Raw genomic sequence first — 14,966 nt, 5'->3', positions numbered from 1 at the left:
TTAATTTTTGATTTTTTCAAAACTTAATATTTTTTTCAAAACAAAATATTTTCCGGTTAAGTTTTGTCCATTCGCGAGCTAAACAGTTTTCAAGAAAATATTGTATAAGGGACACGATTTTTCTTGTTAAACCTAATATTTTACACAGCTTCAAATAATCTTTGTTATATTTTATAGTTGTTCCCAAAAAAGGGTAGACCGCTTAAAAAAATCTTTTTTTTTTTTTTTGTAATTTTACAACAAAATATACAATATGTGGTATCATTTGGATAAATACAGATTTTGGATATTAAGAAGACGACATACAACTGAGAAAGACAATTCTGCTAATATAGACCAAATTTAACAATTTTACAAAATTTGCATTTCTTTTTTTTTTTGACGACATACAACTGAGAAAGACAATTCCGCTAATGTAGGCTGCATACACTTGTTAAATGACTATAGTGCGTATTTAATAGTAGGGCCAATTATAAGTGAAGTATTAATTAGTCGTAAAGTTTTGATACTAAATTTATAAAATTTTACAAAATTTGCATTTTTATAGAATATTTGCGGCTCTTCACTTTTGCAAAATGTATAAATAAGAAAAACTAGACATTATAATTACGCGTTGTTTGATGTATATCTCCAAAATGTACTCTATAAATTATCGCGTGATCAAAACGCTTGTAATTTTACATATTGAAATCATAACGCCGCGATAAAATATTAGCATGCTAAGATTTTAGAGCGAATATAAAAACTTGCGAATTTTTAGCGCCCAAATTCGAAATTGACCTAAATGTACATTATTGGATTAAAAATGATAGTTAGCTATGAAATGCAATTCACAGAAATAAGTTTCATACAAGCCAAATTCTCATAATAATATCATCCTAATGTTTATAGGAGAGCATTCCATTTGCTGCACATGGTTTGATGGTGGGTATGTAAGATTCGGCATAGTGTTATTAACTAAATTGCATAAAACTTGGACAGCATTAACACAAGAAACCAGAGTATAATCTGCTAAAGTTTCGAGGAATCCTTGATTATCCTTTTAAATTATTAAAGCATAAAATTCCTCCTATTTTTGAGTTAAAGGGCTAGACAATGTCAACTATAGTTTTTAGTATTAGATTAATGCCTTATAAAAACTGAAAACTCTTTAACTTAAAAATATTTAAAACATTGTCTTGTTAAAATATTGTTAAAATATTCATAAGTAGAAATTTATAACCGATTATGGCCTATATAGGCTAGGTTATTGAAATAAAGAATTTGAAATTAAATTTGAAATTAAATTAAATATTCTTATTGTTGTCCAAGTTGAAACTAATGTTAAAATAATATTTTTTTGCAATCTAATAAAAAAAATTATGGCATAATAATATTTTTAAATAATGGCTTGGTATTTATACCTTTTTTACTTCAGAGAACGTAATTTTTATTTAAACATTTGTCAACTTGTTATGTTATGACTTTTAAAATGTTTTTTAATTGCAAGCGGATCTATTTCTTTGATCGGTATTGGAATAGTTTCATTTGACTTGGCCAGGATTAAAAGTATATAATTTTGAAGTCCGGGTTCCTCTAGGAACCAACAAGGTATTTTTCACGTAACTCAGGTGGTTCTTCTAGGAACCAACCAGGTATTTTCACGTAACTCCTGTCGTTCCCATGACAATTGGATCTTCGCTCCGGAACGACCCGAGTCGTACTCGGCCAGAGATTGTCAACCCAGCGACAGCTGTATCAACCGAAAGTTTTTTCCCCAGGAAAGAACTATCGGCCACAGTCGAGCTGTTACAACAACAACAACGTAACTCCTGTAAATACTACATACGAACAAAGTTGTGGAACAAAAGTTGCTCAGAAATTAAAGTTTTATAACATTATTTTTTTCCGCTCAGACAAAAAATCAGGCTATTAAGGGTTAATTTCAAAGACAATTTATGATTGTTATGTAATGAACTTCATTAATTATACCCTTCATTTTATTTAAACAATTTTCAAAGTGATGGGTCTATTCAGATATCTAGAGTTCTACTAAACGAAGTGTTGGAAAAATCAACATTAACATAAAAGAATGAAATAAAAATCTTTATCTTTATATTTAAAACGTCATTTATGATTACAACTTTTAAAAATAAATGCACAAAAGCCATTTTAATAAATATACCGCAAGGTCCTCTATGTAATTTGATTAATCTTTTTTCAGTACCTATATTATCTCAATATACTGTGATATTATCATTAAATTCTAGTAGATAGTTATTTGATAACAATAACTTTTCACCAGAAATATAACCCAACATACCCGAGTATACATAAAAAGTATGTCAGTTATCGGACAAAAATTAAGTTTCATCATAAATTTTGACTTTTATTACTTGAATAATAATATACATATATGTTCTTGTATCTTAAAAAAAATAAACTAAACAACATATTTTGTTTTAAAAAAAAGAGTTCACAAATTTGAATGTAAAGCTTTTTTTGACCGATTTTGATAAATTAAATGTTTTTAATTGTATATAACTTAGTAAAGTAAAATTATGCATAAATTATTAAATTTTGACCATGACCTAACAATATATTTTTACAAAAAAAAAAAAAAAAATCCCCACAAACACATATAATTTATTGTTAATCGATTTTATATACTTATTTAGAAAAAATTGTTTTTTTTTTCATCTAAAAGTAATGGCTTCGACATGTACATATGTACATGATGCCAAATTTAAAACTTTACACTTCTCACGACCCCTGAAACATATATAATAGTAAGGGACTAAAAGTCACCGAAAATATCGTATGCGCTAAGTGAGATTTGGGAGGTCAAAGGTTATGAAAATCTGTTTTTAGCGAATATATAATTTGAAAAAAATTTGTCGACATAATTTACAAAGTGAGGAAAATATTTCCACTAAATTTTATTGAAATCAGACTAAGATTTCAACAAGCTCTAATATAGACAACCGGCGTTAGTTTCTTTTCAATATTAATGTATACCATAGTATTTTTAAAAATTCTTCTTAAAAATTCAATAATTGTTACAAAGTAATTAAAGATAAATAATTGTTACAAATTAGTTAAAGATAAAGCCTGATTTTAATAAAATTTCGTGAGAAATATTCTAAGTAATAGCCTTTCCACATTAAATTCACGTTCATGATTATTTTTTTTTTAATTTTATTTTTAAAAATTAATTTTAAAAATGTCTTAAAATAAATAAAACTTTTTTCGAAAATAGGTTCTTTTTATTACTGTTTGAAAAAGCGAACAGCAAATTAGCAGTATATTTATACATATGTACAATATTCCCCCTATTATGTGAATCGTTGTCGGTACCAAGTCGACGTCGAAAAAATACATTTTTTTTTTTGTAATTTCCGATGTTCTGTTTTTGTATTATTTTAAGTCAAGAAATCTCTTTTAGTACGAGTTTAAATCAATATTGAGTCGACACAACGACGATTAAAAATTGCTGTTGACGTCGATTGTGTCGACAACGACTTACATAATAGGGGTGATTGTTTTTTATTTAAATATTATTTATTGATAAGTTTATCGTTTTCTTTTTCGTCTGTATACATTTTAATAACACACGGGTGCGACTTAATATCATCGTCGTCTTCCTGGTTGTCTTCTTCTGCAAATAAAGCAACTCTGTCGTAAGAATACGTTGGGATATCTTCATTGTCATTCAGTTCTCGACGGCAGATTAATAAACATTTTCCTTTTCTATATGAAGCTAAAGAAATGCCTAACACTACAATAATAATAAAAGGAACTAAAAGTAACATAATTGAATTAATATTGAATTCACGAGTTGATAAATTAGTAAAAGCATTTCCGGAGCTTCGCTCTGAAAAGTTAATGCAATAAGTTTCATTTGTATGTTTCATTCGTTTTAGTTGACTTCCAAATGAACAACTGCTACATTGTGAATTTAAGGGTCCGTAGCATTGTAAGCAGGATTTATCACAAGGCTCGCAGCTTAGGGTCATTATATTGTTTACTGTGGAATCTGTACTTTTTCGATTATGTGCACTTGTTTTAGATGTATTTCCATTCAAATACATGCTTCTTCTCTTTCGATCAATTGATTGTAGCTCTTCTTCTTCCTGCATGTTCTTTTGCCGGTTTATTTCTTCGTTATTTTTCAATGTATCATTTTTAAACTCCTCTACACTGTTAAAACTACTGAGAGCGTAAGTGCGAATTGGGCAAATATCGTAACATCGTCCTCTGTAAAACAGGTTTGGTGGAGCACAAGCTATATTGGAAATAAATAAGAATGCGTTTAAATTTATTAAATATATTATACATACATATGTGTAAAAAAATAAAGCGTTTTCTAAAAAAAAATTTCAAATTAAAAACACATCGATATTCAGATAGTTCTAAATCACACGAATAAAAAACTATTTAATACGTGAAATATTTCAGAAAAAGAAAATGTTTTTATAGAGTTCGGGATAGTGCACTAAATTTGAAGTTTCCACTTAATGTTAGTGATAGTGCAAAATTTTTCACTAATAGGTATTTAGTGATGAGTTTAAAAAGTACAGCCTCACTAAGGGCGAGTTTTTCAAATAAAGATAATCTACATTCTTTGTTTAAACCTAGTTTAATATATGTTTTGTGTTTTTCAGTAAACAGTAACGTTACTTATTATCTTAGTTTAATTGAGTGTAATTGGCCAATTAAACTCAAGTTATAAGTGAGAAAACACAATTAACAAAAACAATAAAACAATGATTTCGGAAGAACAAAAACATAATATTTTAAGTAAATTGCAATTTTCTGATTTGTTTTGTTTCATTAATTATTGTTTTAAATGTTTATTTATCACTTTTTTTTAAAAATTTGCCTGTTAACTTTATTAGTATTGCCAAGTTTTCACTCAAAAACATAAACAATGAACAGCTGTTTTTTGCAAACAATACTTTTGTAAAATGGAAAATTATTGAAAAATGTTAAATAAACATTTAAAACGACAATTAACAAATCAAATCAGAAAATTGCAATTTACTTAAAATATTATGTTTTTGTTCTTCCGAAATCATTGTTTTTGTTAATTGTGTTTTCTAACTTATAACTTGAGTTTAATTGGCCAATTGCACTCAGTTAAACTAAGATTATAAGTAACGTTACTGTTTACTGAAAATCACAAAACATATATTAAACTAGGTTTAAACAAAGAATGTAGATTATCTTTATTTGAAAAACTCGCCCTTAGTGAGGTTGTACTTTTTAAACTCATCACTAAATACCTATTAGTGAAAAACTTTGCACTATCACTAACATTAACATTAAGTAATAAAATTAAAGACAACATTTGTATTTTCAATTTGTTTGAAATATTTTTATGAACACTACTTTTTGAGGTTTTAATGCATATTAAAGTATTTAAGTAGTGACTGTTAAATATTTGCACTATTTTATTGTACTGCAAAATTTTTACTACCACTAATGGCTAGTGGTGACATTTTACAATTTCAAAGTTAAAGATTCAAGATAATTTTAAAATTTTATGCATTTTAATGTTTATCTTTAAGAACCCAGCAAAAAATAATAGATGCAATACTTTACAAACGACATCTTAATCACATATAAAAATGCGATAATATATTTTTCTCTTTTATAAACCAAATATTTCCTTACAAATGAAAACCCAGTTAAAAGTGAGGAAAGAGATGTAGAAAAGTCACAACAAATAACATATTCGAAGTACATCAAACTTTGGTGAAAAACCAATAAAATTAACATATCGAATTCGGTTTATTTTTGACATCCAAATATCGGATTTTTATTGCATCTATGAATAAGATTAGATGCAGTTCATAGTTGTCAAAAATGAACAATATCCCTCCAATGACACGCTAATGTAAAATTCATAGGTTTTTCACCAAAATTGGAAGCACTTCAAGTATGTTATTTGTGGTGAACATTTTACTTCTTTTTCCTCAATTTTTTTTTGCTGGGAAGGTTTCTACGTTTATAAAAGAGTAAAAATGTAAATTGCATTTTTATATGTAATTAAGATATTGTTTGTAAAGTATGACTTCCAAATATTTTTAATATACTCCGTTTTGAAAAGTTGGATCGAAATTTAAATAGATATTGCGTTTTAAAGTATGAACTTTTATGAGGTGATACTTTATTTCTTTTAAATTTTGAAAAAATATTCACACACAGACATACGAACTAATTATGAATAACTTAATATATATGCAGCATAATTTAAATGGACTCTAGTTTCATATACAGTCGAACTTTTCTAGAGTGAACTTCTATACAATGAAGCTCTCCCCATTATGAATTGATTTCATACACACAATTTTTTCCGTTCCAATTTTATTGTTTTTGATCTCTTTATAATGAATTTTTATATAATGTAGTTTTCTAACAATGAAGCAATTTTGCAGGTGTAATATTTGACTCACATGCGTTTTTGTCTCCATATAATGAATTTTAATCCTAATGCCAAATAAATTTTACGTTTATAGAGTCAGATAACGATGAAGAATTGGCTGACTTCAATAGGACGATAACTACATTGGAGCACGTTTCTTTATCAACTGTACTTTAAACTTTTGTGGAGATGAGGAATATCGTGCCGACTAATGTATTTAGTCCGTTAATGTATTAGATGGTTTTGTTGAGGAAGAGAAATGGAAGAGTGTAATCCAAACTAAAATACCTAATTATTTTAAATAAAAATAGAAAAAAATATAATTTTTATATAATGGTTTTGTTATTTGGTATTACAGGGTTTTGATGTGTAAGAAAAATGGAAAAGTGTAACCCAAACTAGTATGCTTTTTATTTTAAATAAAGAGTGGGGAAAAATATAATTTCTGTATAATGAAGTTTCTATATTATGAAGTGATTTTCCGGTCCTGTCAAGATTCATTATAGGGAAGTTCGACTGTATTTATTTACTTTTATATGCGTTTCGGTTTTATTTTTTAAAATTTAAATAATCAAAAATCACCTCAGAAACAGTTACTGTCCGACCGAACGTTCGGGTACGGGGTAGGAGTTCGGTAAAAAGTGAGGTTCGGCCATTGTTCGAACTTTTTATAAAATGTTTATTTATCACATCATTTTTACATCATCAAAAAGTTTAAAAAAAACGCCTTTTTAACTGTTCGTTTTTTCGGTTGATTTGAAAAACTGTTAACCAGAAAGTGATTAAAAAGCTTAGAAAAGTGAAACATTTAATTTAAATTGTCTAGTTTCGACTATAAATCTTTGGTCTAATTTGTAACATTGAAATTTTCTAGGTTCTTATTCTCAAACGATCTAGACACGTCTGTCAGTCAGTCAGACTGTCAGTCTCCTATAAGAAATAGGACCTAAACTATTGTTGCAGTTCGATTGGTATTCAAAATAGACAAGATCGGTTTACATTTGGACATGGCATCCATATAAGCTTCGCTTTAGAAAATGATTTACGTTCATAACAGGCTTAAAAATAATAGTGTTTTTATGAAATTATACTTAAATTTTTTTTATGAACCAAAATTTCATATAAATCGGCAAATTGAAATTTGCGAATATTGTAAGTATATTATCTTATATTATATATATATATTTTATTTTTTTAGAAACTGAAATTTTACTGATTCGATAAAATTCATTTTGATTTCGATACATATTTAAAAATAAATTTTGATCACCTTGAATCATAATATGATCATGTATAACAATATTATGATAAATACAAAAATATCATGATGAAATATTTTGACGGTATTTAATCATAATAAGATATTTTAAAATTGTTACAATTACAATAATATGTTTAGACTACAATCATAATTTTAACCATAACCATGCTTTTTCTCTGCGTGCTCTTACAGAGAATATCATTGTCATTGTAAGGTATAAAGATATGTATATGCATTTCACAAAAATAGTTTGTTAATAGAAATTTATCACTCTCTGGGATTTGGAATTAGTTGATAATTGACCCAATTGCTAATTTTTTCAAAAAATCTTCAACATGTTCACATTTTGGTTTTAATTTTTATAAATTTATTACTTTTTAATCATAAATGCGTTTTTCATTTAAGAAAAAAGTTCGTGTTCACCGAACTTTGAAAACCGAACAAAGTTCGGGTTCGGTCGAACTTTCAAATTTACGGAAGTTCGGTTTTGGTGTTCGGTACCAAACGAAATTTTGAGTTTAAACTTTAAAATGCAATATCGCCTGATTTTGACCCAACTTAAATTCTACGATCGAAAATTAAGTATCCGTGTTTCGGCGTTTTTCTGTGTCTTTTTGAATTTTGAAAGTTCACATATGTTCATAAAAAACATTTTTTTATAAAATTCGGTACAAATCGGTGTTTGTACGAACAATGTCTGTTCGTTGGATCCTAAAAAAACAATGTAAGAAAATAGATATGTTCATTTGCTTTCCCAGCAACGAGAGAGTAAAATCAAAATTTACAAAATTACTCTTTAAATTAATAAATGAACACATTACTTGTAAAAACTTTAGAGAGTACAAGATGTAATTTCTAAACCATACATATGTTTGCAAATTTTGGTTTTAAATTGGAATAAATGTGTTCAAAATAGTTAAAAACATCTCTCTTTAAAGAACACTGTTCAATTTTGTATAAGATTATTATTACTACGACATAATAGTTTACAATTTTTTTTTTAGTTAAAATAGCTTATTAATTTCTTAAAATATCAAAAATATTTAAAAGTAAATGAACGCTTTACTAGTAAAAATTATGTATAATTTGTACGGATTTTTGAATTATGTACATATTAAATTAATCCCTCTGGAAATGTAAGTTTCCTCTTATAAACACACCCTAACACGTAATGAATCCGTTCGCGTTAATCATTTTGATCAAAGAGTGCAAAAGTTACAGGGGTTTTCAACTTAGTATTAAAAAAGAATTAAAAATTGTATTTAAATATATTATATCTAAAAAATTGCATATAATAGTAAATCAAATTTAAATTCAAAGCATAAAATAAACACCATAACATTTATATTCAAAATTTTTATAAATGCACAGTAAGAAATTTCATTTCAGTCTTTTTTTTAACTTTTTGGTTATAGTTTAGAATTAGTTAAACTTTAGAAGAAAACAGTTAATATATGAATTCTACGAGTTTGATTTATAAGGTAATACAATTAAAAAATTATAATTTAAAGGAATTTCTTATTTAAGTGATGCTCTTTAAAGCTTGAAACATTTTATTTGATCCACAAATCCTACAATTATTTTATTTTTTAAATGTGCCTCAGTTTTACATTAAAGTATTAAGAAAACTTACTTTTAACCAATTTTGTGCATTATCCATGATGAGCCTTGACAAAATGTGTTTAGACAGACAAAATTGACGTCTTTCTAGCTTACAAGGACATTTTAAATACATTTATGATTGCTATCCATTGCGTGTATCATCATCTTCATGTACATACAATTTAATGTTTTTAAAAATCGTTATTTGATATATAAAACCGCAAAAATAAAAAAATGTAATTTTTCAAAATTTTTATATATTTTTAAATGCTGCTCCGATTTTATACATTAAAAATAAAAAACTCAATTTACGCAATAATTCAAACTTTTTCCTATATAAGTGCGAATGTGCAGCGCCAAAAACTGATATTTAATAAAATTTACGTTCAAGTTTTCTAACAGCTGTAGCTGTCGTACCTATCTCCTATGCAAGGTACATTAATAAGATATATACCATACTGTGTACAATTTTTGTATTTCATTAAGGAGTCAGCGCCAGGTCAAAAGAATTAAAAAGCTATGATAATTGCTCATATTCCAATTGTAACTTCTGTAAAATTAAAGAATTGCACATTTGATACACAAGTTTACATTCACGGATACAAAAAAAGGTGATAGGACTTATAGCACATCAAATTATTCAAAAAGTAATTTTTATCGTTGTTCGGTGTTCTTAGTTTACTGATTTGATAAATTTTGTCTGTCGAGAATACATTATAAAGAAAATTTTTATTAATTATGTAAAGTGGTTAATGGATGCAAATAATTTATAATGTAATAAAAAACTTCTAAAATATAAAAAGTAAATAACTACAGTGTTACCAAGCAAGCAAATTAAAATTTTATTTTACACAAATTAGCGAAAACATGCTTTTTTAAAAACTTTAAAATAAAAATGTCAAAATCAGCCACCAAAAAAAAAAAAAAAATAAATAAAAATAAATAAATAATTAAGCATTTAAATATAAATATGATGTGTTATTAAAATGAAGATCATTTATAAAAAGGTGAGTTTAGGCGAACAATGGAAATATTACAAATACATAAAACGAAAAGTTGAATTAATTTAACAGAAATTCTAACATGTAATTAAAAAATTAATAACAGAAAAAAGAACATTGCCAAATGAGGACAATGAACATTATCATAGCAAATCATCACTCACCTTTTTTAATTGAAAACGTCTTATTTATATAGCGGCTTTAATTATTTTGTAAATATCGCACGCAATGGCACGACAAATAAGAAAGATTATATACGATTTTATTCGTTTGAAACATTCTTACTAAATATCTGGCCAAAATGGTCAAATCAGTAGTGTTCATTTCAAGCACATTTTCGCTTACCTTGTAAAAAAACTCATAAAATTTTAATGTTACTTATTTTATGAAAACATTTTCATTCGTTAATTTTTATTTTAATGCTTTTAAAATTACTATAGTGTACTACATATGTATATATTTACATATATTTTAACATACCATAGTATTATTTATAGATATTTGTTTCATAATCTTATGTATTAATATAATTATATTTTCTTTTACAAATTTGTTAGTAGTTTCTGTAATTAATATAAATTATTATTAATATTATTTTTTAATGTACATATGTTATTTAGCATTTTGTATTTATGTCTTAATATTATCGTTTTAATAATTAATGGTTTAGTAAACGTTATTCTTCCCTATTAATTTTTGTTCAACAATTTGGCGTTTATTTTCTTATTCTTAAGTACCATGTTTGTTCATAAAAAATTTATATAAATTATATCGTACTTGTAATAATAAAATTTGTCTATTTTTTAATGTGTATATATTGTGCTATTATATATTCTTATTTTCTTTTGAAATAATGCGCTCAAAAACGGAGTTTCATGTGCGTATGTGTGACAAACATATATACTTTATAAGGATAGTTTGGGTATATGTGGGAACATACGGAAAGCATTAATAAAACTAATAATTGGCATATATATAATATATAAACTTTTGTGACGACATACATTGGCAAAAGTCAAGTAACTATATTTAAAATATATTACTTTCCGAGAATTTTGATATACACATGGTTTATTTGCTTCTGAAGGCATTATTCAAAATTCGGGTTATTTGAACTAAGTACAAGTAGTAATTTTTGGTGTTAGAAAAATTTTTTTAATATAACTAAAAATTAAATATTGACGAATTATACTATGCTAAGTCAAAACGTGGTATGATTTAGCATGCTATAATATGAAGGAATTTGAGTTTACCTACTCCAATTTAGAAAGATACTTTTCTATGCCATTATACATATACTTATTCAGATTTATTTTAAAACAAGTACGAAAGTATAGTCGGGCGTGACCGACCATATGATACCCTACAACAGTTATGAAAAATATGGACCAAGCCCGATGAATTTTTGTGAATATATTTATATTAATATAATATATATTTGTGCTGAATTTAATTGCGATATTTGTGTTTTTAAGTGAATTTTGGACATTCAAGTAATTTTCTGAAGGGGACTTTGTATGTGAGCTAGGGTCAAAAGAGGCCCGATCCTAATGAAATTTGGCAAGGTCATCAAGGCTTGTATAAAACTTAGTTGTGCAGCTTTTTATCGATATACAGCTATATTTAACATAATTATGAACTCAGAAGCCCTTTTAGGGTGATCTGTTGTATGGGGGCTAGGTGAAATAATGGACCGATTTTATTCATTTTCGATAGGTCCTTGGGTCAAAAAAGGCGTGTGTGCCAAATTTCATTCAATTATCTTGAAAATTGCGACCTGTACCTTGCGTACAAGGTTTATATGGAGAGCCAGCCAGCCGGCCAGACGGACGGACGGAAATAGCTAAATCGACTCAAAAAAGGGTTCTAAGCCGATTGGTATACTTTAAGGTGAGTATAGGACATATATTTTTGTATGTTACAAACATCAGCACAAACCCAATATACCCTCTCCACTAAAGTAGTGTAGGGTATAATGACACGAAATTCTGAAAGAAGTTTCTCTTATTTTTGAATTATGCACTAATTAAAAATGAACGATATGTACTACTAATTTACAGAAGTATCCTAATAAGATTTTGTGTCTTGAATTGATATGTTCAGATTTCTGTAGATTAAATAGCTAAATTAATTGATTGCCTTACTAAATTCGACTTCACTTTTTAGGTTTTTAGGTCCAATATTGTTTAGAGGATTTGTTAGTCTTAAATTTAATATGGAACAACAATTAACTATTTCCAAACATTTTATACTTTAATCCAAACCCGCTCATGAAGCAACACAATTTTTTATATTCTTTACAAAAACCAAACTTTAATTTGTGGTTGAAAATTACTAATAGGTTTTGATAAAAATTTGTTTATGTGTTAGTAATAAATACCAGCAATCATTGAATCAGAAGAGGCATAAACCAATATTTAAGTGAACGATTGGCGATTAAATTAAAACTAATCCACGAGTACTCAGTTAGTGGCGGTCCACAATGGAAAACTTTTGTTGGAGGTGGATTAAAGTTAAAAAAGTAAAATGTTTTAATTCTTGATTAGTACAAATTTTGTAGACTTCACAATAAGTAATTTATCTTTTTAATTTAAGTTTTTATTAATTTACATAATACAATTAGTTGTCTTCTGTTTTTTTTATAAAACATGCATTGTATTTATAACAAACAGTGACGTTTCTTGTTGTTTTGTATGACAACACTGTGAAGTTTATTATTGTACTCAAAAACATCAAAGGGGATTAAAATCAGATTAAATTTATGTTAAACAATCTGATTATTTATAGGCATTTGATTGCTCCCGCTCTTAAACATTCTATTAAAAAAAACATATATATCGGGTAGTAAACGCACAAATCTTTCTAAATTGTAGATAGATTACGGAAATCACTAGTTTAAAAACTTGGAAGATATGTTTGATTCTAATTTGCTAGTTTGAATTTCTTTCTATTTATCAAATTGCTTTACTTATTAGTTTATTTTTTAACGGCTTGTTCAAATAATAATAATAATTTGTAAAGTTTAAATTGAACTATGTATATGGTAATGTTTGATCGAACCGACTTATTATTCCTTTTTATTTTATTAATAATTATTAATAATTAAAGCAGTCATTTCGAAAAGGCCACGATTCCACTAATGCAATCTTTTCAGAAGGAGCAAACATAAATGTGACAAAAAATTTTTATGGAACTAAAAAAATTAGATAGATAAAAGCAATGCTAAAAAATATCGTACAAATAAATAAGGTATCATAAAAAAATATCACAAACTAATGTAATTTTCATTAGATTGTACCTCAAGAATGTTATTTGTGGTAAATATTTTAGTTTATTTTCATTATCCGTTGCCGTACAAAAGTATATTAGTTATAAAACAAGTAGGAATGTATAGTCGAACATTGCCGACCATATCATATGGTCCATATGATATCCTACACCAGTGAGGTTGGGTTTCTTACTCATCAGTTAAACTAGGCTTAACTTGCTGTTAGATTAAACTCGGAACAAATTTAGGCGGACTTTAACCGATAATTGTGTTTTTCAGTTTTAGATTTAAGCTCTGTTAACTTTGTTAGTATTGCCAAGTTTTCACTCAAAAACATAAACAATGAACAGCTGTTTTTTGCAAACAACACTTTTGTAAAATGGATAATTTTGGAAAAATGTAAAATAAACATTTAAAACAATAATTAATGAAACAAAATAAATTAGAAAATTGCAAATTTACATAAAATATTATGTTTTTGTTCTTCCGAAATCATTGTTTTATTGTTTTTGTTAATTGTGTTTTCTCACTTATAACTTGAGTTTAATTGACCAATTACACTCAGTTAAACTAAGATAATAAGTAACTTTACTGATAACTGAAAAACACGAAACATATATTAAACCAGGTTTAACTAAAGAAAGAAGATTATCTTTATCAGAAAAACTCGCCCTGAGTATGTTAAAAATGTGGATTATTTTTCAAAAAATTAAGCGTTTAAATTGTTTTTAACGTTTATTCCGGAATATTTTTACTTACTGTTGACAATAAAAAAAGGATTTCATACAAGAGGGCTCATGTTCATAAAAGTTGACAGAGGAATTTACGTCTACTTCAAAGTTAGGCCCGATCATTACAAAAATCGGCAGTGTCATTTAATGTTCTATAAAACTAATTTTTTTTGACATAATATAACATTTGACCTAATTATGAGCTCAAATGCCCTATTCGGGGGTACGATTGTATGGGTGCTAGGCGAAATAATGGACCGATAAATCGACTCAGAAAGTGATTCTGAGACGATTGGTATAATTTTAGGTGGTAGTGCAGGATCAATATTTTTGGATGTTATAAACATCAGCACAAACGCATAATATCCTCCCCACTATAGTGGTGTTGGGTAAAAAATTTACAGAAAACCTTTATTGGTCATATTTTGGATTTTCTAGATACATTCTACCTATTTAACTGTTCATTAAAACTCTTTTGACTTAAATGTCAAATAATGAACTCGTGCCATTTTATACGTGTGTGTATGCATAAAAATGGTTTGTGATACATGAAAATATAAGAATATATTAAAACCCAGGGAATAATGGCAATAAAAAGTGAATATGTGACTCGAGCAATTTTCGAAACGACTGGTTCAATTATTTTGCCTTTATAAATCTAGATTAAAACTAAAATTTGGAAATTACATGTATTGTA

General features: G+C 26.9%; 1 protein-coding gene across 3 annotated transcripts in view; it reads right to left on the bottom strand.

The window, feature by feature from the left end:
- Window positions 1-3,190: 3,190 nt before the first annotated feature.
- Window positions 3,191-14,966, bottom strand: part of LOC111684383 (furin-like protease 1) — a 51,048-nt gene continuing 39,272 nt past the window's right edge. For all 3 annotated transcript variants that reach the window (XM_046948432.1, XM_046948431.1, XM_046948433.1), the window contains one exon: window positions 3,191-4,264. In XM_046948432.1, coding sequence (XP_046804388.1) covers window positions 3,537-4,264 — 728 coding nt within the window. In that variant the 3' untranslated portion in view covers window positions 3,191-3,536. The remainder of the gene's footprint in view (window positions 4,265-14,966) is intronic.

This window comes from Lucilia cuprina, chromosome 4 (assembly GCF_022045245.1).
Source record: "Lucilia cuprina isolate Lc7/37 chromosome 4, ASM2204524v1, whole genome shotgun sequence".
Classification (NCBI taxonomy): Eukaryota; Metazoa; Arthropoda; class Insecta; order Diptera; family Calliphoridae; genus Lucilia; species Lucilia cuprina.
The sequence above is the reverse complement of the archived record's forward strand: the minus strand, read 5'-3'. Positions and strand labels throughout refer to the sequence as shown.